The following is a 25019-nucleotide window of genomic DNA, read 5'->3' as shown; positions in this document are numbered from 1 at the left end:
AACCCAAAGGGCGCTAAAAATGTAATAAAACCATGACATAATACAATTACACACCATAATATTTAACAGATAATAACAAACAACAAAAAATTGTTAAATTATATAAAAAGTGTAAAGATAATAATGGGTATTTAAGAAACAAACGTTCAATTTTATAAATATCACACACAGAGTAGAAGACTGATCCAAGAGTAAAAAAATATTTTTAATAAATTGTATCAACATGTTATCAGAACGCAATTTTAAATGTTATCCTTAGCTTAAAAACTTTATAAAATCCGAAATTTTAAAGTATTTTTCAAAACTTAACAGGAACTTTTAAATCGGCTTAAGAGTTGTCAAACTGTTCATGGATAACATAGAGCTGCCACCGCGTAAAAATCTAACATTGTCTGGTGTTGCCACATCTAATGAAAATAAGTGTTGTTTTGCTAGGGACCTTATAAACAAAGCAGCAACAATTTGAAAACTACGCATTTTAGAGCTGCGCAAATGGAGCAACCAGCAACCGGCGGAGCCGCTGTCCAACCGGGTGTGTCCCCTGCCCACGTCCAGGATACCGATCAGCTCCTGGACCCCGTTCTATTCTCCAACGACAATGGGAGCTTCAAGCTGAATACAGTGCCTGCATTTAGGTAATTCGGAGAGAGAAGGGGGACAAACGAGACTTCAGCCGGCGGCAGTGAATCACCCTTTTGCCATTTCCAAACAGCAGATAATGCACATATTCAAACTTATTCCTTGTACTCCCGCAGCCTTCATCTCCTTATCTCCACGGCAATCTCGATTGTTGGAATTGTTCTTGCGGCCTCTTTTCCTGCGGATCGGCGCTGCGATGCCTACTTTATAATGCTCTACTTAAGGGCCACATTCTGGGTCATCACATATGTAATTATTCCATAGGGTTTTTAGTATATTTTTTGCTGACCTACCTCAATTTCCATGGTTTTCAGCTCTTCGATCACTTTGTGAAGAAGCAACACGACAACCTGCGAATGCAGGGCTATCACGACTTCCACCGCGAGACGAACATGCAGAAGGGGATTCCCCTTCAGCTTGTCTCCCTGTGGAACTCAATGTTACTGGCCGTCCAGGCTCTGATTCACCATTTCTATGCGGAAAACTTCTGGGAGCATTGTGCCGCCGGCTGGCTTTCGCCTGTCAGTTATGTGACCGCTTTTACCGTCGCTGAAAATTTAGTGCTGGCCGTCTCCCATAGCGTATATATTGGTAAGCCCGATCTTAAAATTTATCAGTATTGCATATTATAGAATTAGCTAAATCTTTGTTTCGAATAAGTTAGTTATATCTGGAAGCTTAAAAAATAAGTACTTTAGTCACTTTTTTTTAGCTGTCATCACACTTTTAGGAACAGGTTAGCTCGGCTTATCTATAAGCCGAGAAACTAAATGAGTCAATAGTCGCTCTTAGGGTTTTTACAAACATGCAACAGTAAATGACTCAATCTTTAATAGTATAGCTTAATGTGGTTACGTGTTCGTTTAGCTCAACAAAAAAAATTTTCATAAAAGGACTGTAGGCAAAAATACATTTTGAATTAGAAAAAAAATTGGATTTAATAAATAACTGAATTACCCTTCCAAAAAACAGAATCATAGATTTAACAAGTGTTATTTTACTAAATAATCAATGACAATTCCAGACAAGGTGCGCAAATTCAACAACGCCAAGCTAGCTCCGGATGTTTTGCGAGGTGCTGATCGTGCCGGTGGCTCTTTGGGCCTTATGCAACCCGGTGGCGATACCGATGAGCTGCTAGAGAAGCAGGCCGATCTCATTGCCTATCTGCGTGACCACACTCACAAGCTCAACCAGAAGCTGCACCAAATGCAGACCAACGTGCGACCAGTGAGGGCTCCTCAAATTCCTTAAAGACGACTTAAACGATTTCATATTTCTACGTATTATATTTTTATTGGTGGTTCTCTTTTTATTTTTAAAATAATTTGTTCATGCGAAGAAATATTCTTCAAGAAGATCAATTGCAAAAATGCAATTGCACATTAACAAAAAAAATGTAATAATCAACTGTAAATACAGAGAACGCAATCCTTAATCGCCGATCAAAGATTATGTCCATTGAATTGTATTATACAAGCAAGTGTGTGTGCAAAATGATTATATTAAAACTGATTTATACAAGTTCCGATAAGCGTCTCAATATCCATTTACCATGGCTGCGGGCACTTCAAGAATTTCCAGCGAATTGTCTTTTGAAGATGTGACGATCTGTGCGTAAAAAGTAAGTGATATAAAATCAGCTTAATAGAGGAAAGCATTAATAAACTTACTTTATCGCCTGCTACTGCTAAGGCCAAAACCAAACGGCCAGCGCCCTCAAAACGGCCTACTTGCGTTCCAGTTATTTTGTCCAGGACATATATAAAGCCATCGTAACAGCCAACCAGCAAATATCGCTCTTTGTAGGACACTATGGATACAGCACCATTGCCGCATTTCAACTTGGTAACCAAGTTGCCAGTCTAAATGAAAAAACGGAAGAATGATTATAGAAAACAACTGAAAGTTAACGTCTTTATCTTACATCAAACTCCAACTGAAAGATCTCGTTTCGCTGAGTGCCACAGTAAATGTGACCTTCGTTTAAGAGCAGGCTGTAGACATTCAAGCCCTCTGAAATGCACACGTTACGCAGCAGCAACCCGTTGGCTGCATCCCGCATTTGGACGAAGTTTCCCTTGCATCCGAGGAGTAAGATCTTTCGAACACCTTCTTTGGTGGCCTTAATGGCAATAATGGATTGGCAGGTTGAAGCCAATGGCTTATCCATCACCTTGTTTGTCTGTAAGTAAAAAAGTATTATTTATTTCTGAAGTTTGTAAGATGAATATTATTTTTAAGATGGAAATTTATAGCAAATTAGCTTCGTCTTAAGCATTTATCAAAAATTTTATAAAACAAAAAATTTAGAAATTCTTCAGATTGAAGCAAAGTAATTGCAGTTAGAGCTTAGTTATTAAAAACTAAGCAAACAAAAAATCGAATCCTTTTGGAGATGCGGGGCATCGATCCCCGTACCTCTCACATGCTAAGCGAGCGCTCTACCATCTGAGCTACATCCCCGTTGTGGATTTACCTCTTGAAGTGGGTCTGACAAGGTGTGGTACGCAATTACCCACTTTGATTTTTAACCAACTGTAGTTACGAGCTCATTAAAATTCCGAAAGTGCATTGTCATGACATTCAAGCTTACGGTTTCGTACACAAAAGAAATGATCAAAAGAAAGAAATGCCTACAGTTTTTGTACTTCACAAATAGATATTGTATTTGTGCTATTTTTAAAGTATTAGTGTGCACATTTATAAATGTCTTTGATTAGATAAGTTTCTTATCTATAATTCATGTAAAGAGAAAAAATAAAATGATCTTTTGTGTGTGTGAAACTTAACTACGTTCAATTTTTGTTTTCATTTATTCATTTTATTTAATTTATTAATTCATTTTTGTGTCGATTTAAAGCTTATAATTTTTTAGTTTTGTCCAACGACCAACATTGGTATCAATCTCCTCATTTGTGTAACACGTTCTTATGGTACAGATAGAGTTTAGATGCAGACAACTTAAGTACTTATTCTCCTTGGTTCTTTGCCATATTTAAAAGAAGTTGTGACAAAATTTACACACTTATTCTTTGAAAATAACAACACATATTATCTTTAAACAAAGAACAAACAGAGTACCCACATCCATCATATATTGCCATAAAAATGAAAATGGAACCGTGTTATTATAAAGGATGGTTAACGGAGCGAGATAGAGATATGAAGTGCAGTTTTATCTACCGTTATGTCTTTAGTCATTCCGCAAGATGGCGGCCAAGCGCAGTGTACAAGGAAAGAAAATACAAATAAATTGCTTTTTGGGAGAAGGGGAAATTAAAGATACTGCAGTGGGAACGTTTATTTAGTGGTTGCAGCCTGCATGGGGCATTCTACATTGCCACACCCACCCAACTATGTGTGCAAGTTGCTACAAGGAACAACAATAGAAAGCTCACATAAACACGAAAAAAGAGTTACAGTCTCTTGAGGGGGAGCCCACACATAACGGCACAAACAACCAACCCGAGTTGGCCAAATCGGCCAATGGGAAAGCGGTACGAGCGCACCAACACACTGGCAACAACAAGCCATAGACAGGGCGTCAGTTCCCAGAAACACAACACAACAAAACAGGAGCCAACCAGCAAGAAAAGCCCACGCCACAACAACAACAAAAACAGGAGCAACGAGGACGAAGGAGCCTGAGAGAGAAAGAAAAAGAGAGAAAAAGGAAGCAACAGGCACGAAGACAATTCCAATTGCAGCGCCTTGGAAGGCACTCTCTTTTCGACTTGCAGCAAAGAGAGAACGCTATAGAGAGCACAGCTTCGTTACTCGTTTATGTCCTGGAGAGAGAGCTTCGTAGTTGACTCGTCGGCTTGTATTTTATTTAAAATTGTTTTGAGTAAATAGCACATAAACATTTTATTTGCTGCTGCCAAAAAACTAACGAATGGCAGTAACTATATGCAACAAACTGTGAAGTGCAGTGCAAGGACATGCGCAGAAAAAGGAAGAGAAAGAGAGAGGGAGAGTGAGTACCGGCAAAATATACCGTTAACTAAACAGGCACACATAAAAACTTAAATAAACAACAATAGAGCGCATTGGGGAGTGGGTAAAAGACAGAGAGAGCGAGAAAGCTAGCAAGGAAGCAACATCCTTCTTACCAATGAGTGTTGGAGCGAGACAGCATGCTCATGCTGCAGTTTGCTGTTGTTTGTTGCAACTAACCCTCAGCTCTGGTATATACCCGGTCTCAGCAAGGAGGCTATATACTTCAAGAACTCGTAGTCATCGGCCAAACAACGTGCAGCAAACACGGCACAATAAAACACAAAACACCAGGCAAAGCTAAATATCAAGCAATAGCAGCAAGTCTGGCAAAAACTGCAATACCAGTAACGCCCTCTATGTGCTTCCTAGCCTTGTTGGGCGTGGCATCTTCGTATATTTACTAAATAACCAAAGCTAGAGACTGCACCTACCAAAGATTCAAGTACAGTACCCACCACCCACAATTCAGTCGGAAAGTACAGTTGCCTTCGTCTGCAACACACTTGCAGGTACAGTTGCGTCCACCAGTTGGCTTAGTTAAAAACGTAGGTGTTCCGCCCCTTTGCAATAAATAATAGGACACTGGCCTCCCCCCTTCCTTGTTTCTGGGTGTCTGCTTTTGCCCCTCTCTACATAGCGTTAAATATTTGCATTCCTGCCTACCCACAACTTTTTTCAGTTTCCTTAATTATTTTTAGAAGAAGGATGGTTGCAATTCTTAATGTATTAGTATTGACCCACATTACTATTTTTGTAAAAAAAAAAATCAATATGCAGAAAATAGAGATTTTATAATTCGAAGTCTTTCCTTAAAAATTCCATTAAAAACTTTTTACTATAGATAAAATTATCTGTTTTCCGATACATTTTTCCCTGACTCTTCCTCACACCATCCTGACCATAACAAGTACAGTTGTGCACAAAAGGAATAAATTCGAGCCATGAGTTATCAGCACGTCGCAGCCATAAATCGAATTTCAGCCAGAATTAAGACTTATAGCTTTACTCTACCCTCAATGTATAATACATATTCTAATGAAGTATCAGCTCAGGACCAAACTCCCTTTTTTACGCATCTCTTTTCCATACTATCCAATTTGTTAAATTCGCGAGAGCAAAAAAAAAAAAGGAAAAATAAATTCGATTTGATTTTCCATTGTCTAGACTTTCGTGTTTGGCTCTGCTCATTGCCAATTCGTTAACTTCTGGTGTTGTTGTTGGCGCAAAGGCAAGGTGTGGACTCGTCCTGTGTGTGGATGTCCTTTTGGCAGGACTCGCGAGTCGCAGCTCAATATTTTAATTGAAATCGTTCAAGTGATTGTTTGACAGATAAATATTTAATGAGTCAAATTAAGTGCCGAAAATGTATTGAGACGATTGATTGACCTCTACACGATGGAAGGTTCTGTGAGTTATGGTTTTGTCTGGAAAATTTTATTGGTATGACACAGGGTTGAAAGGAGGGTTGGAAAATTCGTTGAGGTTTATTTCAATACTTTTCAATGTTAAGTTTGTACAGTTCAAGCTGTAGTTATCTGCTTTCTTGTATGCCATTTTAAGTTAAAACAATAAAAACATCCTAATAAATGTAACAAATTAAGATTTTGCTACAAGTTGCTGAACTTACCACCACGTTGAATGTAGAGATAAGACCCCATCGACTGCCAATGAAGGCCAATCCCCAGGCGATGTCAATCGATTGCAGCGGTTCCTTAAAGTATACCGTTTCAATGACACGCTCCAAGTTCTGTCAATATTTAAAGTAATTAGTTTATATAAAGATTAAAGGTAGTATAGTGACTTGCCTCTAGGGAGGACTTTTTAAAAAAGCCATCTAGTGAAGTGGTGTACAGCAAGGATTCCTTTTCGCTGAGATACATATTTGTTATCGCCTCGCTGTGCTTTGTGATCTTTCGCTCCAGCTTGTGACTGACCAGGTGGAACATGTAGATATCCCCATCCTCTGCTGCGGCTATCACGTACTCCCTGTAGATCTTAATTTGTGTGATGGGACTTTGAATTTGTTCCAATTTCCCCTTGGGTATAAATCCAAGCTTGAAATCCTCTTGAGAGTTGAGTTCTGACCAGTGCTCAGAGTCGTAGGACATGTGACAGATCGGTTCAGGAGGCGGTGGCGGAGGTGGTAGCGGTGGTATTATAGCCAGCGGTTGATGGGTCTGATTGCCGGCAACACTTGCTTTCGGTTTGCCAAGTCGCGATTGCGTTGGTTTGGCGGTGGGTGCAGATTCGGTTTCACACATAGGCTCATCCTGCTGCTCATCCTTCAAATTTGATTGAACTTTGAGTTCAGATCCCGATTCTTTGGCTTCTTCTTCGCTAGTTTTGTTCTTTTCCTCTTGGTCAGCAATTTCTTGCCTCAATTGGGCTATTAGTTCGTCTGATTTGTGTTTCTTACGAACACGTTTCTGTACCCTTACCTGTCGTTTGGGCACTAGTTTTACCAACACAGCTCTTCTCAATTTAGTTCTACTTCTAGTTCGCTTGGCTATCCCTCCCTTGGCGAAACCCTCGTCCTGTGCAGATTCCTGACTAGTAGAAGCTTTAGGCGGTGAGTTTCTGGGGTTAACGACTGGCGTAGAAGAGGCCTGATTTTGGGAAATCATCGAGTTGATCAACAAAAACTTGCGACTTTGCAGCTCCAAACTGAGTATCTCCAGGTCAGACTTCTCCTTCTGGAACTTCATGATCATTTCCTCGAGAATGCTGCGACGGTTTTGATTTTCCAGCAGACGGCGATCAATATCAGCCAGGCTCTGGGCCATCATGTCACCCAATTGAGCTATAGGCTCGGATAAATCCGCCCCTCCTACACCTACACGCGATAAACCACCGCCGGAAAATCGGGAATCCATGGCCGAAAATGGCAGTCCGACGGGAAATGGCTCCTGATTCTGGCGCTTGACTTCACTGGTGCCGGGAGGACTTTCACATTTATCAACGGATGGTGAACTGTTTCGGTTTGGAGAAGATTGAGTACTCTTGTGGGATGATTCAACTGGAGTACTTTGGCGGGACGCAGAAGATTGGTTCCCTATCCGGGATGATATACTTGGGGAGGTAGAAAGAGCTCCTGCACTTTGTCGAGCTGGCGATGATGAAGAATCAGCTTTTCTTGGGCTAAGTAAACTAGTCAACTTCTGCTCCTCCTCCTGTTCCCGACGGCGCTGCTTCTGCAGATTTACCACGTTGACAATCTCCCTTAGGAGAAATTCGATAGCTTGGCGATTGTCGGCTGCTTTGAGATTCATCTGGATTTTGGCCACCTCGATTTTGCTAAACGTTTGTGAATTGTACTCGGCGCTGGTCACCACGCAGGATATAAAATGCAGACGGCTTTGCAGGTTACCGGAGTGCTGGCGACGATAGCGTTCCATGAGGCCCTCCCGAAGATGTGGAAGGATCAGTTTCTCGAAACTATCCACTACATTTTCAGCATCGTTTTGGAGCTTCAACTTCCGCCTCCTTTTCGTGGACTCGCTGCTGCACTGAGAGCTGTTTGAATGATCACTGGTTAGATCATCCACAGTCGGAGGTTTGCGTTCTTGCACATTCAAATTTTGATCATCAGCTTGTAATGCAATTTGTTTATCAGTGTTATCTACGCACATTTTTTCCTCTTCTTCATCAGATGAGCTCAGAAGATCAATTACTTCCTTCGATACTAAAGGTAATACTAAAATTGGTGAGCTGCTAGACTCCCTTTTGATTTCCATTTTAGCATGCGTATTAAGTGGCAAAGTGATGTCAGAAGTGATTTCCTTTTCAGAATTAGCGGATTCCACTATAATCTTTTTTAATGTTTTTGTTGGTGATTGACTTGGTTTTAATTCATCACCTGTTAAACTTGAGGTTTCTAAGCTATTTGGAATAATTTCACAAGTTGAGCTTGGCAACAAGGAAGAATGATTCGTGTTTAGACGTATACCGGCCAATGTTTCAATTTCATCGGCTGCCTTCAGTCTGGGGTTAGGATCATTGGACCTTTTCATGGAATCGAAGGATTCCGCCACTTCTTGTTGTGACCCAGACTGAAGAGTTTTAGCCTTAGGTTTTTTCTTTTTTCCTTTTTTAAATTTTATTTTCTTTCCATTAAGGGAATTCTTGAAGTTCTTTTTAGGACTTTTTTTGTTATTACTTTCTTGTAAGACTTCTTTACGCCTTTTATCATCTTCACTTAGAGGTTTACTGATTGTAGTGACATTTTCAGAATCTTTGTTTTTATCATTACCATTTTTACTCTCAATTGCACAGACCGGTTCTTTGATTAAAAGGTTTTCAACTTTAATGCACTGGTTGATATCTTTGATAGTACTTTTTGTCTTGTTTTCACTCGATGGTAATACTCTACCAGGAGGTTCACTCTCTTCTAGTTTGACTACACTGCTGCTGCTACCACTTTCTGTTCTGCACTCCTCGCTGTTTTCGACTGGAACTAAACATTCCTCGTTGGCTTTTCTGTTTGGTGTATCTTGATTATTCCCTTCAGAGTTCTGTGTGTTCTGACCCTCTGATATGTCTATGCCAAAACACTTTCCTATCTCCTGCAGCAGAAGTTCGGGCAATTTAATGGCATCTACGATTTCGTCCTCGACAAGTTCCGTAACCAGATTATCCTTGGGCTGCTCCAACTCGATATTCTTTAGCTGTCGACGGATCTCTTCGCGTAAACGTCTTCGAGCCTGAAGCTTTAAGTGCTCGTCGTAGATAGGATCACCATTGTTAATAATGTTCTTAAGACTCTCTTTGTCCATACTAGCAATGCGATCATTAATATTTGCTTCCGTTCCGGCCTGGCTGGTACTGGGATTTGATCCATTTTGAATACAGTTACTCACTGTCCGTCGGCGATTTCTAAGATTGGGTTTTTGAGCCAATCGATTGGGACTTGCAGGGGGAACGGATGCAGAAGGACTTAAAAGAGGACCTTTGCCAAGACGATTCTCCTGAGTAACTGCCAAGATTTCCTGTTTCAGCAGTTGAGTCAGGGGACGCACTTGGATACGAGGATACAATTGATTAGAATCTTCGTCACTGGAGATGGACAAAATTAATTGCTCTTTATTGGGAGATGTCCCAGCAATCTTGTTAACCTCAGACTTATCGGAATTAAAGCATTTTTCTGAATTATTGGTATCTGTGATCGGTTCCTCTGCACTTTGTTCTTTTTGCGCTGTTGTTTTGTCTTGGCTTCCGCTTTGATTTATTTGATAAATTATACCACTTTGATTATCCTCTAATTCTCCGGCTTTAGAAGCGTCGCTTTTCGGTTCACAGTTTGGTTCTTTATTTTTGTTAATGTCGCTTGGGACTCTGCTTTGATGTTCACCACTTTCTTCATAATGATAAGGCGATTTGGAGGAATTATCTTCACTCCTCCTAGGCTGATTTCTGTGATTATGGCCCCTGAAATGTTGACCTCTGTATCTTGGGTTACGGTGCTGAAAATCAGTTCTCTTGGTATAATCTCTCTCCTGGCGTTTCTCTTTTAAGTTATGGTTATTAGAGTTATCCCGATTTCCGTAGTTTTGTCGAGGGTACGGCGAATGTCTTTGATTATGATTAGTCCACTACAACATTTCCGTTGGTTAGAGCAATCAAATGTATTTGAATATACGCTAATTTTTTCGTTACTTACCACTCTGTTGTTAAAGGGACCACTGTAAAAATAAGAAAAAATACACTTTGTAAGTAAACTCTGCTAATTAATTACAATTAGATGTATTACAAAAAAACATAACTACGCAACCGGCGAGAAAGGTGAAAACTTTTGCAAACAATAAAGGAATAATTAATGTAATCAAGAAACGTGCTCGGAGTTTGCTCGCAACTTTTTGGCACGTAAGAAAGCGAACTGAGAAATGAAAGAAAGCTGGTGCATTAATTTAACAGATTTAAAATTTATAACCAAAGTACCCCTGACCCCATCCGCAATCCAGAGCACTTTCCATGCCCCAAAACTGCCCTCTTGCTATTTGTGTATGCAAAGGTGCGAATTCCGTTGGTCTTTTGTTTTTTCTCCTCGAAAAATCTCGTTAAGAAATGCTAAAATATACGACCACAAATCTTTGTCGTTGCCTTTTTCGTTAATGTCATTTGTAACATGAACTAATTAAAAATTTAAAAGTAAAAAAGTTTAAAGTCTTGCAAAACACAGAGGAATCTAAATGAGCTTTCTGCATAGTTTAGCTCTTCAATAAATTTAAGGTTGTGCTGCTAAAGACTTAAGTAGTTTTTAAAATCGGAACCATATTATTATATAAATGAAGAAAAAAAAAATAGTAATAGAAAATAGTAACAATAAAACAGTAGTGTCTTGAGAATGAAAATATGTAATTAATTCCAATGGGACCACTCAATAAAATCTCTTGAAATCCTTTGACTTAAGAAATTCCTCATTGCAACAAATTTATTTCTGCACGTGGGTTTCATTTGAAGGCTCCCCAACATATTTGGTATGTTTTGGGCTTTAATTAAAACCAAACAAAACAACACGCTTCTTGTCAACACCAAAACAAAGAGTAAAAGTTGAAAATTACCTCAAGCTGTTGCACACGAGAAAGGAGACGAACCCTTCAAGTCACCCCACTAATTGTTAAATCTCCTCCCCGAAAATCCCGACTCCCCATTGTTTATCGGGGAAACATTGTGAAAACATGTGGGAAGCGTGGCTGCGCTTAAAAACACATTACAAGTACAAGACAATTAGTTTGTCTCATATAAAACGCGTCAAGGGAGCTCCGTGCGATTCCCCCAAGTCGAATTTTGTTTTCAGCCAGCAAGAGTTAAACGTTTTCATATTTATGAGCCTCGTAAAACTCAATGATATACAAAATTAATGGCAAAAACGTAGCAAGTGGCACTTCTTCTTAGCTGGTTCCACTCGCTGGCGAATCGTAAAAGAAATGCTACCTCAAAAACTTTTGTCAGCATTTACCTGCCAGCGGAACGAAAAGTGGGGTGGAAGTACGGCCAAAGTTATTCAAGCGTCGTGTAATTTTAATTTCAAGACAGTCTGCGACTTTTTAGTTCAAGTATTTCAGCTTGAGGAGCATCTCGTACCATCTCAATTTCTTCTTGCCATGTCTTTTTTTCGGGCTGTCTATCTCTGGGTGTCACGTACAATTTTTGTTCCTTTTTTAATTGACTTTGGACCAGGGAGAAGTTTATTAGTTGAAGGCGACTTCTTGGCTTGATTTGAGCAGTAGGTGCTACGTGTATTCTTCCTGCTCATTAGAAAGGACTTGTCACATACGCCACCGTGACTTTGTGCACTTTTCCGCCCCTCTTTCTTGAGAACCGTTTCCGGTTCCGATAAGGGAACGTGTTATTGTTGAACACGCTGGGGCTGAGTTGGGTCCAAACAGGACCGACTGGCATCCTTTTTCACTCATCACTGCATAAATTTCGCCAAGTTTATTTTTTCTTTCCGCTATGCGTTATGCATATTAATTTTTTGTCAAATGTGAGTAGAAAGTAGGAAAAAGAAAGATTTTTATTTCTTCTGTCCCAAAAATATTTCGATAATTCTTGAATTTTTGTATTTATAAAAAAGAAAAGAAGATATTTCTTCATCTATTAGTTACTTTGACTTTAATAACAATTTTGTTTATCAGGCAGTAAATGCGAATACTTCAATAGATATGACTCCCACTAAACTCCGCCACTGTGTTTAATTGAAGCGTGGTCATGTCTTTCAAACGCCACACCCAAATCGAAATTAAGCTGCAAACCAGTTCAGACTTGGCTATGAAACTTTTACCAGGTCATTTTGTCGACGTGCATACCAATTGGAGTAAAGTACTGGTAATTGTCCACCTTTGAGTGAGTTTTGTAGTGGATATTGATCCAATTTTAAGGAAATAACAACACGGGGATGTAGCTCAGATGGTAGAGCGCTCGCTTAGCATGTGAGAGGTACGGGGATCGATACCCCGCATCTCCATAATCCTTTTTTTGTTTGTTAAAAACCAACTACAAACTCTGCACTGCCAAACACTTAAAACAATTAAAAATCTAGTAAATACATAAATTTCAGAACCGACACGAAAACAGCAATGGCTTAACTAGCTTACGAGGAAAACTTTGTCCTCCTGGTGGAAGTTGTAAAAAACAAAGCCAACCTGGGGAAAAATTAAAACAAAAGCTTTTGCTCATAAATAGCACATCATGTATCATTTACAACTCCGATCCCAGTTACCCAGGAGTTGCCGAGGCTGCCCAAGGCATCCTGGGACCGCGTTTTCTCCCTTTGACAATCCCAACTCCTCTACAGATTCGGTTTCACATCCAGAATCCGACTGGGCTGACTGCTGCGGCAGTCTGGTTAATTGCTGGCAAAGTTCTCTGCGATGCAGGAAAGTAAACAAACATTGGCATATTGTGCTGATTTATGTGCGACAATGTGTTCGCTCAACCTTCTTCTCAACCTTTGAAATACACTTGGAAAATGTTATTGCTTTGCAATTCAATAAGACTCATAACATGTACTTAATCGCCACTACTTATTTATTATAATTTTTATTTAATTATGAATAATATTTTATACAACTGCATTCACTTAATGGAATGCTTTGGTTGAATAAACCATTAGGTTATTAAATGTTACGTTTTATTAAATGAGAAATATACAAATTTAGGAGCTGATATTTGCTAATTGGAGTGGAAAACATTCCCTTAAAAGTGTTGCATCATTATAAGTTCTCATAATTATTCTTATTGCGCTGAGTGTACTTATGTGATGAGGGCGCAAATCAAATTACGCGTCTTGATTGCCGACATGGGGGCGGAATCTAAGGGATGCGGATACGAGAGTTCCGCGGATAATGCGGAAAGCAACCTTTGAATATTCATTAGTGGCAACTTCTTCTCCGACATACAAGCCCCAGAATGCTAAGGACAAAACTGCCGACGTTTGCGTATTTCACTTGGCAAAAAAAGGAAATAATCCAATTGGAGATGCGGGGCATCGATCCCCGTACCTCTCACATGCTAAGCGAGCGCTCTACCATCTGAGCTACATCCCCACGTGCATTGAAAATGGCCAAGTGGTTCCAAAAAGGTGTTGGACTAAAGTGCAAGACAAGCCAAATTAACATTTTGGCCAAGAGAAATACAAGTTGTGGTCAACTTCGGATCGCTTTGGTAGCTATTTTCGATTTTGTTTTGCGTTGGAGTTAAGCGACGACAAAGGGTCTGTTTTAAAACCAATTCGCTTGTTTCATGGATAATTAATAATAATATGTACGGCAAATTCTAATCTGTAACAAACCAAATAAACAAAACTATTTAAAAAATGTTTTCTAAAGTGTGACTAAATGCAAAACAAAACAAAGTAATTGTACGAACCGTGTCGAAAAATGCGACTACTGTTTACTTAAAAGCCGAGAACTTTAGAAGGCATTATTTACATTCAATTCTCCACAATGCTAGACGTTTGGCAGACAGAAGCAGTTATATTATTACCACTCTGGCTTCGAATAATCAAAATAATTTCAAACTTTGAAGAGTTTAAAAAAGATCCCTACGAGTGGTAAATTTCTTATTCCGAGATTAAAGTGTACATATAAGGTACTTTAAGTATTATGAATTCTCATTCTGAAATGTTAAAAAACAAAAACATGTCTTCAGCACGTAATAAATAACATTAATCAAAACGCATTCCGTATGTTTCAAATTATAAATCCACCGATTTATTCTCCTACTCCGGAAAGTAAAGTCCTGATCCCAGCTATTTATTGTTCAGTTACCCAAAACCAAAGCCATTTAAAAAGTGCAGCTTTCCGAAAAGTTTCTCAAGCTTCCCGCATAATCAACTCAACGTCTTGTACTTTTTGCAAGGGAAAAGACTCCATGAAACAGCAAAAGTACGAAATAACAAACAAACAATAAAATATTGAGCACATTAATGTTTAGTCAGACGTAAAATTACTTTTAAGTCTACTTCTAGCTGTGGGCCAGGGACTTTGCCCCCTGCCACTTGGCAAAAAACAGAGACAATGCCGGGGGGATTGGGCCATAAAGACGTTAGATAAACGCTAGATGCATATTTATGATTTGACACTCCAGCAGTTTGCCGGTCTGGAGACAGAAAATGAAGATGGGACACTTGGACTTACTGTCATTTTGCTATCGCGCTCGATAATGAAAAATTGTTCACTTTTGCCACTTTGACAAATGCTTGAATTGGGGGAGAAAGAAAGCCGATGATGGGCAACAATAATAAAAGTTTATGCAAGCACTCTGGATTTAATTAAGAATAAGAAAAACGCACAGTTTCCAAACTTTTCAATTGCCAGATGCGCCGGCAAGCGTCTCGCCTAATCGGATTTACAGGGAGTATTTTTTATGATTATTTCTGAGTTTTGGAAATTGTTTACGTTAATTAGAGTTTAGCGGTGGAGCGGTGAAGAGTGACAGCAGAGTAAGAGAAATTTGATGTGGAAAATTGTCTGCAATTTGATTGGAATGTCTTTGGGATTGGGATTACTTTATTTTCCCAAAGGAGGTAAAAATTTAACTTATCTAATGAACTTATTTGAGAATTAAAATTTATAGTGAATAGCTTTTAAATTTATTAAGCTATAATATAAAGAACACCCTTTTAAGCCCACTTATAACAATAGGCAGGTAACATAGTTTTTTTTAATCAAACCCCTTTCTGCATTATTTGTAATCAACGTTAATCACCCCATGCCTAACCTGGCAGATTTTGTGCGACTCACTAAATCACGTTTTGAATCGATTATTTGCGTAATTAACCCGGCCTGTTGATCCACACACTCTTCAAATAACTCGACGGCTGGCCGCACAAGTACAAACAAAAGTCCGGCAAAGTTAACTCAATCACAATAATTGCATTGGCGTTAAATGCCCTCCTGTTGCTATATTCACACACCACTCAAACTCAAAGTGTCACTTAATTGTTTATGAATTGCTCTTTTTGTTTGTTGGCTTGTGCGTTCGAGTGCGTGTGTGTGGGGTAGTGCTTGTGTGAGTGAAATATAAATCAGCCTGCGTGTTAGGCTATGAATTTTTTTGTTGTCAACATCAAATGGCTGACAGACCGGAAACGGAAGTTGGCGTGTTGGTTGGTGCGGTTGTTGACGTTTTGCTTTGATTGAATTTTTCCGTGGTTATTGCTTGTTTGTTTTGGAGTTTTGTTTCGATTAAACATATACTAATCTGATACGCAAAACGTAATTCAAAACTAGTTTATAGAATTTTATTTGAATCCTAATATGTATATATTAAGTAGTTTCAAGAATTACTAAACAACACTTTATTTTTAAACTTATTGAGTCATTGGCTTTGAGTTGGCACACATAATTAATAAATGCATATTAGTTTTTGTCTTAAGAGAATAAATAAAGATTTAACTTGAAGTCGAAAGTATCAGTTTATCGAATTTACTTTAAAAATTAGGCGCAAAGCGATTTTAATCTTACTAAATTTACACAATTATTGTTGATATTATTACAGTACCAGCATATATATTAGTTATTTACATTTATTATCCGCATTTTCCAAATACTAATGGAATGAGCATTTCCCGTTAGGAAACTACAGCACAATACACAACACTACACAACACAATACTGGACAGTTCGTTTTTGGGGGAAGTGCACAGTTATACTAGCTTCGGATGCTATTTCGTTGTTTTCTTTTTTCAATTGGGGGCGGGCAAAGTTTAGAGAGCACAACACACAGCAACGACAATATAGCTGCATCGGCAACAACAGCAAGTACATAACCAACTATACAACACAATAAAAGGACTCGTCCACACGCACACACTTACAGCATCGCATGCAGCGAACGAGCGGCGAGCCGACGATCATAACGGTACATAACACGAAGTCACGGCCCGAGAGCTGCAGCAAAACAAAACACAGCACAAAACAATGCAAAATACAGCAACAACAACAAAATGTAACTAAATAGGATGCAACGGTGGATGGGGAAGGGGATTTTACCCACCCCCACCCCATCACATCGCTTGCAACGCCGGCAGAGCGAAGGACGAACGAGTGAGTTGGAAAGACCGAGTGCGACTAACGGTAAACAGGCCAAGAAGGAGCAGAGCATTCCTCGTTACGAGAGCTTCGCCACTTCGCCTCTCACGAACGCCAGCCGAGAGAGTGAAAGAGAGAGGGAGAGAGAGTGAAAGCAGCGATGGGGGGAAATAAAATAAAATACAAGCAAAACAACATAAAACTGAACAACAACAACAGCAGCAATAATAACAACAACTGCAGCACGTGCAATTAATAGATGCTTTCTGTCTCTCTCTTTCCCTCTCATTCCCTCTCTTTCACTTTCCCAGTGTACCGTTGCAATCCGAGTTGCCTCTCTGGTTGGCTGTTGCATACTTCTCGGGGCCATGACGGAGTGAGAGTGTGTGTGTTGGCATTTTTGTTTGGTAAACTGCATATACAACAATACAATAAGCAAGACATCGACAGCGGTATGAGAAATCGGGGGTCCTTTACATACGGCTCTATATAGGATGAATGAAATTTCGGCGCATGCCATTTGACGGCCTCGCTATAAAAGTCAGTTAGGCCATGTGCACGGGCTCAGTTGAGTCTCAACTACCAGAGTCCCGACTTCGAGTTTAACTCCATCTCCCAAGAAGACACCCGCCAAAAAGAACCGAAAAAATACGGAAAAGACCAGCTGAACTGTTTTTCTATTGCTTCAATTTTGAATTCCCATAAGTTCCGCATCTTTGCAAGAGCGACGGCAATTGGGTGCGCCCAATATTTCGGATGCGAGTGTGAGCTCCCCACTTATCAAGGTGAGTTATGAAGAAGGTGAACTGGTGGAAAGTGTGGTAAATAAAGTGTCTATGTGGTGAAATTCGGCTCTTAACCGAGATCGAGTGAGGTGAATAGCATGCCTCGATATGAAATGTTAAATTAGATCATGTTTAAGGAGCAACGTAATTAATAATATGAAATAATTATATGTATTTTGTTACATATATTAACGTTTGGTGTCCTTTTCTTGTTTATTCAAGGTGCATAACATATCAATCCTTTTTGCCTTTTTAGTAATCTCATCCTTCCAGGATTCTGAATCCTAATCCGCACGGCTTCCAGGGCCGCTAAAACCATTTTGCCGCATCATCAGTCAGTTCGGTTGGATCGAACCTACTGTAAGTAAGACACCATGAGTTCTACGGTGAAAACGGAGGTCGCTCGACCTCAAACGCAAGGATACAAAAATGATCTCTTAATGTGGTACAAATCGACGAAATCAAGTCCCAAAAGGGCTAAAGATCAAAGCATACACAAATAATGTCATAACTACGTATTTATTAAAAACTAAACGATATGTAACCAATTTAGGGCCACTATGTATGCCACTAGTCAATGTATTAGCCATATCTGTCAGAACCTAGAAAACCTAACCAAAACCATCGCAAACTAGGGACAATGCATCTAAATAGGCAATTTAGTTTGTAAGATCAACTAAAATTAATTAACATTCACTGTAAGACTCCGAATCCGAACAGTTAGGGCTCAAGGAAAGACAACCAATTGAAATCGTTCGTATTTAACTTTTACAGAGTCCCGCTTCAAGAGCTAAACATTGGCATTATCCGCTGGATCCGGGGCTTGTGATCCGCTCAAATGCTTCGACTCCTACCAAAATTATCTGGGGAATCCTTGTGATGGGTGTCCGAACTTGCTGATCGCGAACGCGGAAGATATGAAATCAATGGAGGCCAGGGTCCGGACCTTTGCCGTAATCGGGTTCTACGAGCCGTACGTCATGCGGCTGTCGCCCCTCGCGTCGGTTGGGCGGGTGGTGGGTAACGATTTACCGTTACACGTTGGGAATGCGTTCGCAAAAAAAAAAATACGTATTTACTGAGACTTACAAGTAGAATCGCTTAAGTAAAAAGTTAGTAATTATAACTGTTTCAAGCATGCTGCATGATGCTGTTTTATTATTTATTTAATTTATAAAAATCGAACAAAAAAATAACTTTAATGCAACAAATTAAAATTTTTTTTTTCAAATTTAACTTTATGTTAGTTTCTAACACGTTTATGTTTTTTTTTTGTATTTAACAACAAAGTTTTTTCCGTATTATTCAGCAATTTTAAAAATATTCAAGGATTTCCTTGTCTCATTTTTGCCATACCCCAAACCTTTCATTTTTCAAACCTTGTTAACGCCATCAACGCCGTCCACCCAAGAAATGCATATTTAGTCAAGTGTTAATAATGTGGCTGCCACCAGGGATCGTCCCTTTTGACGGGATGAGTCCTTATAGCCCGACTTTTGCGTTTGGTTAGGCGGGAAAGGTGCAAGCGTGCGTTAAGCCAAGCAGCTCACGCAATACAAACAAATACGGGGAGACACAAACAAATGGCGCAAAGGGATAAAAAATACAAAACAAAGGAAAGTTAAGAAAAATAAAAAGGAAAAACTTGCCTGTCCGCACGGCCTCGATGCCAGGGTCGCGAATTATATTTCATTGAGTTGTTCTGTCGCCTGTGGATGTGGGAGAAAACATAAATAAAAAATTAAAATAAAATGAATGCAAAAAAAGAAGAAAGAAATGCATAAGTAAACAAGGAATAGAGACTGCAAGTTGGGGCTGCTGTTAATTTTGTTATTCAAAATGTGCCCTTCCTGAGATTTCAAGAAAGTTGCGACGTTTATTTATTTCCGCTTTGGTGAGGTCCTTTCTTTATTTTTTCCCTTCACTGTCTTGGGATATCTTTTGTTATCAAATTCGTGGGGAGTGGTAAAGTTGATTTTTAGGCTTAAGGCCTGCAGTTGAGTTGATAATGAAGGCAGACATTATAAATACACCCCAACCTATATTCCACACAGATTTTAATTTAGTGGTCTATAATTAAAAGTGATGCGTTGGGGAGTCCAGGTGGCCAATTTGCACACAATAAAAAACGAGAAAAGGAAAGTCTTCGTCATTGGCAATCCCGCAGATACAATTTACTTTCCCGCGTCACGTAGTTTCAACGTCAATTGCCCAGTTCAGAGGGCTTTTGGTGGAATGGATGATGGGTCCTGAACATCGAACGCACTCACACGGAAATTTCAATGACAGGCAATCCACAACCAGAGGCGTAGGTTAAAATAGGGATTTTTCTAGATTTTTTATCCAAAAATGTCTGTAACTTGTTCTTTACTCGAATAAACTATCTGGAACCACACTAGTTTATCATAGGATCCTACTTAAATAATATTTCTCACAAAGGTGTTCCTTTTATTAAAAATATTACTATTTCATCCCCTTTAACAACGTTACTGAACAAAAAACCAGGCAGGACTTGAAATATCTCGTGAATAGCCAGCCGCAGGCCGTTGGCCACCCACTTGAAAATTTATGTGTTAATTTTAAGGTGCCCAACGAGAGGAGCAGATGGGGAACTTCAGGAAAGATTTTTTTTTCCATTTTCCTGCCTTTTTGTATTGGCCAGCATTTTTCACAAAGTTTTTCAGGTGCTGCCAGGGTCAGGCGCCTTTGGTGGGTAATAAATGAGCTAATAATAAGTGAAATGTGCTTTTGAGTGACCCTAAACAATTGCGCTGGAGGGGAGGTGGTCAAAAGGAAAGGAAACAAAAGAGAGGGAAAGCGGAAAAGCCCGTAGAAATTGCTGTAAAATTCGTGTTGGGCAGCTGAAAAATGCGCCAAAGTGTCGAAAATTCCGTGGGTGACATGAAAAGATTTGTTTATAATTAATTTTAACCTTTCCAAGATTTTTTTGCTATTTGTTTCAAGCTCCGAAAAAATTCAGCACCACGTTAAAAAACATGTGACGCTGAAGCTTATTAATAGCATTAATTCCAGTGGTTAGCCTTTTTTTGTACATTGGTACAGAGACGTGTGGAAGCAATTGGTTAGGAATTTTAAACAAAAAATAAAAAAAGTGTTAATAAAAATAATGAAAAAGGAACTCTACATTTGAAGAGGATAACCTAACAAAGTTAGCAAATGATCCTTTTTGGTATCGTTGTGCAAAAAGTGCACATCACTTTCGACATTTATGTTTATACCTCTAAGGAAAGCAGATAGAAAATCAACCCAAAGCCACAAAAGACAAGTGTTGACGTGTCGAGGGAAAAAACAAATGCAAAAAAATTCAGGGCAGGGAAAACAGTAGCAGAAAAATGTGGAAATTGATGGGGGAAAAAATTTGTATCCGCTTGTTGCAAATTCCAATCAATTTTTGTTGTTCTTGAGGACGATGAGGGCTCATTTGCCGGAAAATTGAGTAGACATGCATATCCGCAGACGAACGGAAATGGTCAAGATGCAGGTTCGCTTCGAACAGGGCCATCAATTAGACTTTTTTCGGCATCTGCTACTCCTCTGTGGGTCCTTTGTCTTGGCCGATGGACTCGGCGGCAGTTTGGCCTGTTTGGTTAACAAGATGGAGCTGACAGAGCCGCAGGTTATGGCTAAGGACCAACGTCATTGAGACAAGCTGGTTGGGCCAGCAAACAAACAAACAAACCGGAGTCTCTTTCTCCCAAATTTCGTTGTTTGGCAACTTTTGCGGCCAAAATGGAATTTTGCGTTCGCCTAACTGGCAAAAAATTGGCCAAGTAGTTGGGTAGTGAGATGGTGCTTCCCGTATGCCATGTTTTGATGTGTGGCAAGGTCTGCTGTGAATTGAAAATCGAAGTTAATATGCTCCGCAGACTGTGAAACAAATCATTTTCAAGTTGTTAAGGGAAATCGACACGTTTTTGCCATTTTATATTTATTATGAGCCGTTTTGCTCTCGCTTTTTTTCGTTTGTCAGCAGATGTTGCCAAAAGTGTCAGGGTGGAAGATGGGTGGTAAATGGCAATAAACCTAATATTTTGATGATATTTCATGGGTGAAAATGGGATGGACACATAGTGAGCCACACTGTTTTTAAAGGATAATTATTCAATGCACATTTTACATTGGATAGTATTAGATATCATGAAGATTGCAATTATTTTTCAATACTCATTTTGTTCATTACATTTTACTTATATGCTCTTTCTTTTTAAATATGTATTACAACTTCGTATAAGAGTATATTCTTTAAGGTTGGATCGAAAAGATTGTAATAGCAACTTCAAAGCTAAAGGACCCAGCTACTTGAATATGCAAAACAGGGGGAAAAAATTCGTTTAGGTAAGCTATTTAACGAGGCGTTGGGGCATGAGAGTCAGAAAAAAAAAATCTCGTACGCAACACATTATATTTATGCGGTACGAAATAAAGCTGGGGGCGTCATAAAATTAGTAAGCACGCGAGTGTCCTGCCCTCATTATCATAACTGGGAAAACCCGGGAATCTGCGATGCTCGCATTTTTTTTAAGGGGTTTTAAGGGTTACTACAAAACACAAATAAATTTTTATAAGGCACTGTATAAAATAAATTTTTCAAAAATTTTTTTTGTATGTGGCACTATAATTTATACACAATGTGGGTTCTAACAATAGCGGTGTCGTAATAGTTAGAAATATGCGAGAGACTGCTGTATTTAGACAATCAGTACCAACTGCATTTAGCTTACATACATACATATATTTATTAAAATTTAAGATGGGAATGCTTAACATAAGTTTAAACGGAAGGAAAACAGTTCTTTTCGTCCTGAATTTTTACTCCTGATTTGTAATGAACCTGGTAATAATATGTAGGGATTGTGACTTACCAGTTGTTGCCGCTCGAACCAGAGTTTCCCGGTCCTCCGCCGTTGAAGTCCCTTGATGGCCAATTGGCGGAGTCCCCGCCAGCGGTTGCCGGAGCTATTCCTGCCGAATCTCCTGGCTGCCTTGGTCCACTCATGACTAGGGAATCCTTAACAATTTAATGGCATTACGAATCCGGTAAAAAATGTTTATTTTGGTTAAGGCATATGCGAATCACTTTTGCCCAGCAGTGGACCGCTGATGTGTTTGTACTGTTTTGTTTGGTGCAGTGATTTAAGTTGACCGAGTTTCAACAGCCAGGATTCCTGAGAACGTTACTGCGTTCTGAAAATACTTTTTGACCGAAAGATTGCACAGAAACGAAACCAAAATAAATAAAATAATACGCCAGAACGTTTACAAAATTTTGAGAGAGCGTCGTGGACAGCTGATTTGTAATCGATTGCAAAGCAAAAGTGGAATCGGGTGGTAGCGTTGCCACTTCGTATTTCAATCAGGCGGTAGTTCAAACTGAATTGGTAAATATTTTAATTCTTTTTATAAATGTTCATTTATAAAAGATTTTTTATTGGCAAAATATTTGTTTGTTTTGTTGGTATTATAATATCTTTACTAACAATGATCAATAGTTTTTAAAGTACACACGTAATGTATGCGCATGTATGTCTGTATTCTCTTGGTTTTATGCTAATGGCTTGATATTTATTTATTTTTATAAAACATCCATTTGCTTTGTTCTTGTATTTATTTTGCGCGTCGATTTTTCATTTCGGTTTGTTTGTGCTTGTTTTGTGTCTTCGTTTCGGAGCCCACTTTTGAATTTCCATAATTATATGCATCAGCTGGCAGGTGACTGAATGAAAAAGCCAAAGGAAGACCCGGGGAGAGAAACAAATCCTGGAAAACAATGAAAAGAAGGGCCACCAAGAACAATTTGTGTGTGAGTCTGTGCTTTCGTTATTTTTATGGCAGAATAAACCTGCGACAAAGTGTAAATATTGACAGTTTTTAAATTACAATCAAAGTGAATAAATAATAAAGCGAAACGAGATTAAAACAAATAAACTGGCGAAAATTAATTGGGTGGCTGTTATTGCGGGCATCTCTAAACGTTTCGTTTCAGATCGATTCAGACTGTGATTTCGATAACATCACGTGAAACCACAAGCGAATTCGACCGCACTCGATCACATGGGGATGTAGCTCAGATGGTAGAGCGCTCGCTTAGCATGTGAGAGGTACGGGGATCGATGCCCCGCATCTCCAAAGAAGGAACTTTTTTTTTATGTTTAAATATCATTCTCTAAAGATTATTTTCAAGCATGCAATTCCATACTAAATACATATCTAAAAACAACAAAATATTGGCTGTATCAAGTGAATCGATAAATGCCTTAGGCAGAGAATATCCTCTTGGTTTGGTAGGATTTTTTCAGTGAAAATAAAGTTCGTTACCTAAAATTTTAAGAATATGGAATAATTTATTACCAATATTAATTAATGTGTTTGTTTAGCCTTGTATACTGGAATCATAAAAAAATGAAGTTTTGATTCTTCAAAAAACAAATATATCCTTGGAGATGCGGGGCATCGATCCCCGTACCTCTCACATGCTAAGCGAGCGCTCTACCATCTGAGCTACATCCCCATATAACGGTATTTTATTTTTTATGGTCAATGGAATTAAAGGCCAAATAACAACCAAGTGCAAGAGCTCTATAAATAGACTTGTCGCTTAATATTCATGACCATGATCATTTATTTGTAGATTGGCCAACAACACGTTTAAAGCATTTAAAGTGTTCATTGCAATGACACCGGTTAAATCGATAACTAACAAATTTTTTCGTTGAACTTTTGATAAGACGAAATTATTATGCAAGAGAAATCACTCCAGGAAAGAAGGCATTGTTCAAAACAATTTTTAATGTTTAAATAAAAACTGGTTGAAGGAAATGGTGTAAACCAGTTTAATACGTCAAATAATATTTATTCCTACATGAATATACTACATTTCTGACTCAGCTTTGGATGGCAACAACTTATTTAGGCAGAGATAATGTAGAATGAGATAATAAAGTCAAAGATCTTTTCCTGAAAATATAATTTACCTACATAATAATAAATTTCAGTGCAATTACATATATGAGTAATTTATAACATCATTTCAATAAAATTATTTTTTATTTAAAGTAATTTTTTGGTGAGCAATTGAAAACAAAACTAAGGCGTGATAGCCTATGCCACGGTTATTCAAAATGTGAACATGACCAAAATAAACTAGTCCGGGCTCAACCGGGATTTGAACCCGGGACCTCTCGCACCCAAAGCGAGAATCATACCCCTAGACCATTGAGCCTCCTGTTTCCAATGCGTCAAAATAGCCCAAATCAGCAAAAAGTTACTAGCTGAAAGCTAAATTTATACCAAAAAGTGAAATTTTCATTTGATATTCAGCGAACTAGTTTTGATGCCTTTTGTTATTTTTCAGCTGACACTTTGTACAAGGTAAACTGCATATTTTAGCCGGATTTTGATGCCTTCAGATCAAACAAGACCTTTTCGCGGCCGGAAATGCAGAAGGGGATGTAGCTCAGATGGTAGAGCGCTCGCTTAGCATGTGAGAGGTACGGGGATCGATGCCCCGCATCTCCAAAGGTGTTAAAATTTTACACTGATG

The 25019-nt window shown here is 38.9% G+C and overlaps 2 protein-coding genes and 7 non-coding genes across 11 annotated transcripts; 4 read left to right on the top strand and 5 right to left on the bottom strand.

Moving 5' to 3' along the window:
- Positions 1 to 400: 400 nt before the first annotated feature.
- Positions 401 to 2167, top strand: LOC108092110 (transmembrane protein 192). Its single transcript, XM_017191609.2, has 4 exons — positions 401 to 635; positions 756 to 888; positions 954 to 1230; positions 1664 to 2167. The coding sequence occupies exons 1-4, from the start codon at positions 493 to 495 to the stop codon at positions 1891 to 1893; spliced, it is 783 nt and encodes a 260-aa protein (XP_017047098.1). The 5' UTR covers positions 401 to 492; the 3' UTR covers positions 1894 to 2167.
- On the bottom strand, positions 2144 to 22776 carry LOC108092109 (zinc finger protein 106). Of its 3 annotated transcripts, XM_017191606.1 has the most exons (8): positions 22342 to 22776; positions 19108 to 19167; positions 10298 to 10319; positions 6447 to 10229; positions 6269 to 6388; positions 2567 to 2824; positions 2313 to 2504; positions 2144 to 2250 (listed from the first exon to the last, which is right to left on the bottom strand). In XM_017191606.1, exons 1-8 carry the CDS (start codon positions 22473 to 22475, stop codon positions 2179 to 2181), a joined length of 4641 nt encoding a protein of 1546 aa, XP_017047095.1. In that variant the 5' UTR covers positions 22476 to 22776; the 3' UTR covers positions 2144 to 2178. The 3 variants fall into 3 exon arrangements, with proteins under 3 accessions (XP_017047095.1, XP_017047096.1, XP_017047097.1); XM_017191607.1 differs by lacking the exon at positions 19108 to 19167; XM_017191608.1 differs by lacking the exons at positions 19108 to 19167; positions 22342 to 22776 and adding an exon at positions 16460 to 16698.
- Positions 3033 to 3105, bottom strand: Trnaa-agc. Its single transcript has one exon. It is a non-coding gene; the product is annotated as a tRNA-Ala (tRNA).
- Trnaa-agc lies at positions 12532 to 12604 on the top strand. The gene has a single exon. It is a non-coding gene; the product is annotated as a tRNA-Ala (tRNA).
- Trnaa-agc lies at positions 13613 to 13685 on the bottom strand. Its single transcript has one exon. It is a non-coding gene; the product is annotated as a tRNA-Ala (tRNA).
- A 756-nt stretch (positions 22777 to 23532) lies between the features above and the next one.
- On the top strand, positions 23533 to 23605 carry Trnaa-agc. Its single transcript has one exon. It is a non-coding gene; the product is annotated as a tRNA-Ala (tRNA).
- Positions 23606 to 23914: 309 nt separating this feature from the next.
- Trnaa-agc lies at positions 23915 to 23987 on the bottom strand. The gene has a single exon. It is a non-coding gene; the product is annotated as a tRNA-Ala (tRNA).
- A 639-nt stretch (positions 23988 to 24626) lies between these two features.
- On the bottom strand, positions 24627 to 24698 carry Trnap-ugg. Its single transcript has one exon. It is a non-coding gene; the product is annotated as a tRNA-Pro (tRNA).
- A 223-nt stretch (positions 24699 to 24921) lies between these two features.
- Trnaa-agc lies at positions 24922 to 24994 on the top strand. Its single transcript has one exon. It is a non-coding gene; the product is annotated as a tRNA-Ala (tRNA).
- The last annotated feature ends 25 nt before the right edge of the window (positions 24995 to 25019 follow it).

This window comes from Drosophila ficusphila, unplaced genomic scaffold (genome assembly GCF_018152265.1).
Source record: "Drosophila ficusphila isolate 14025-0441.05 unplaced genomic scaffold, ASM1815226v1 contig_791, whole genome shotgun sequence".
Taxonomy (NCBI): domain Eukaryota; kingdom Metazoa; phylum Arthropoda; class Insecta; order Diptera; family Drosophilidae; genus Drosophila; species Drosophila ficusphila.
The sequence above is the reverse complement of the archived record's forward strand: the minus strand, read 5'-3'. Positions and strand labels throughout refer to the sequence as shown.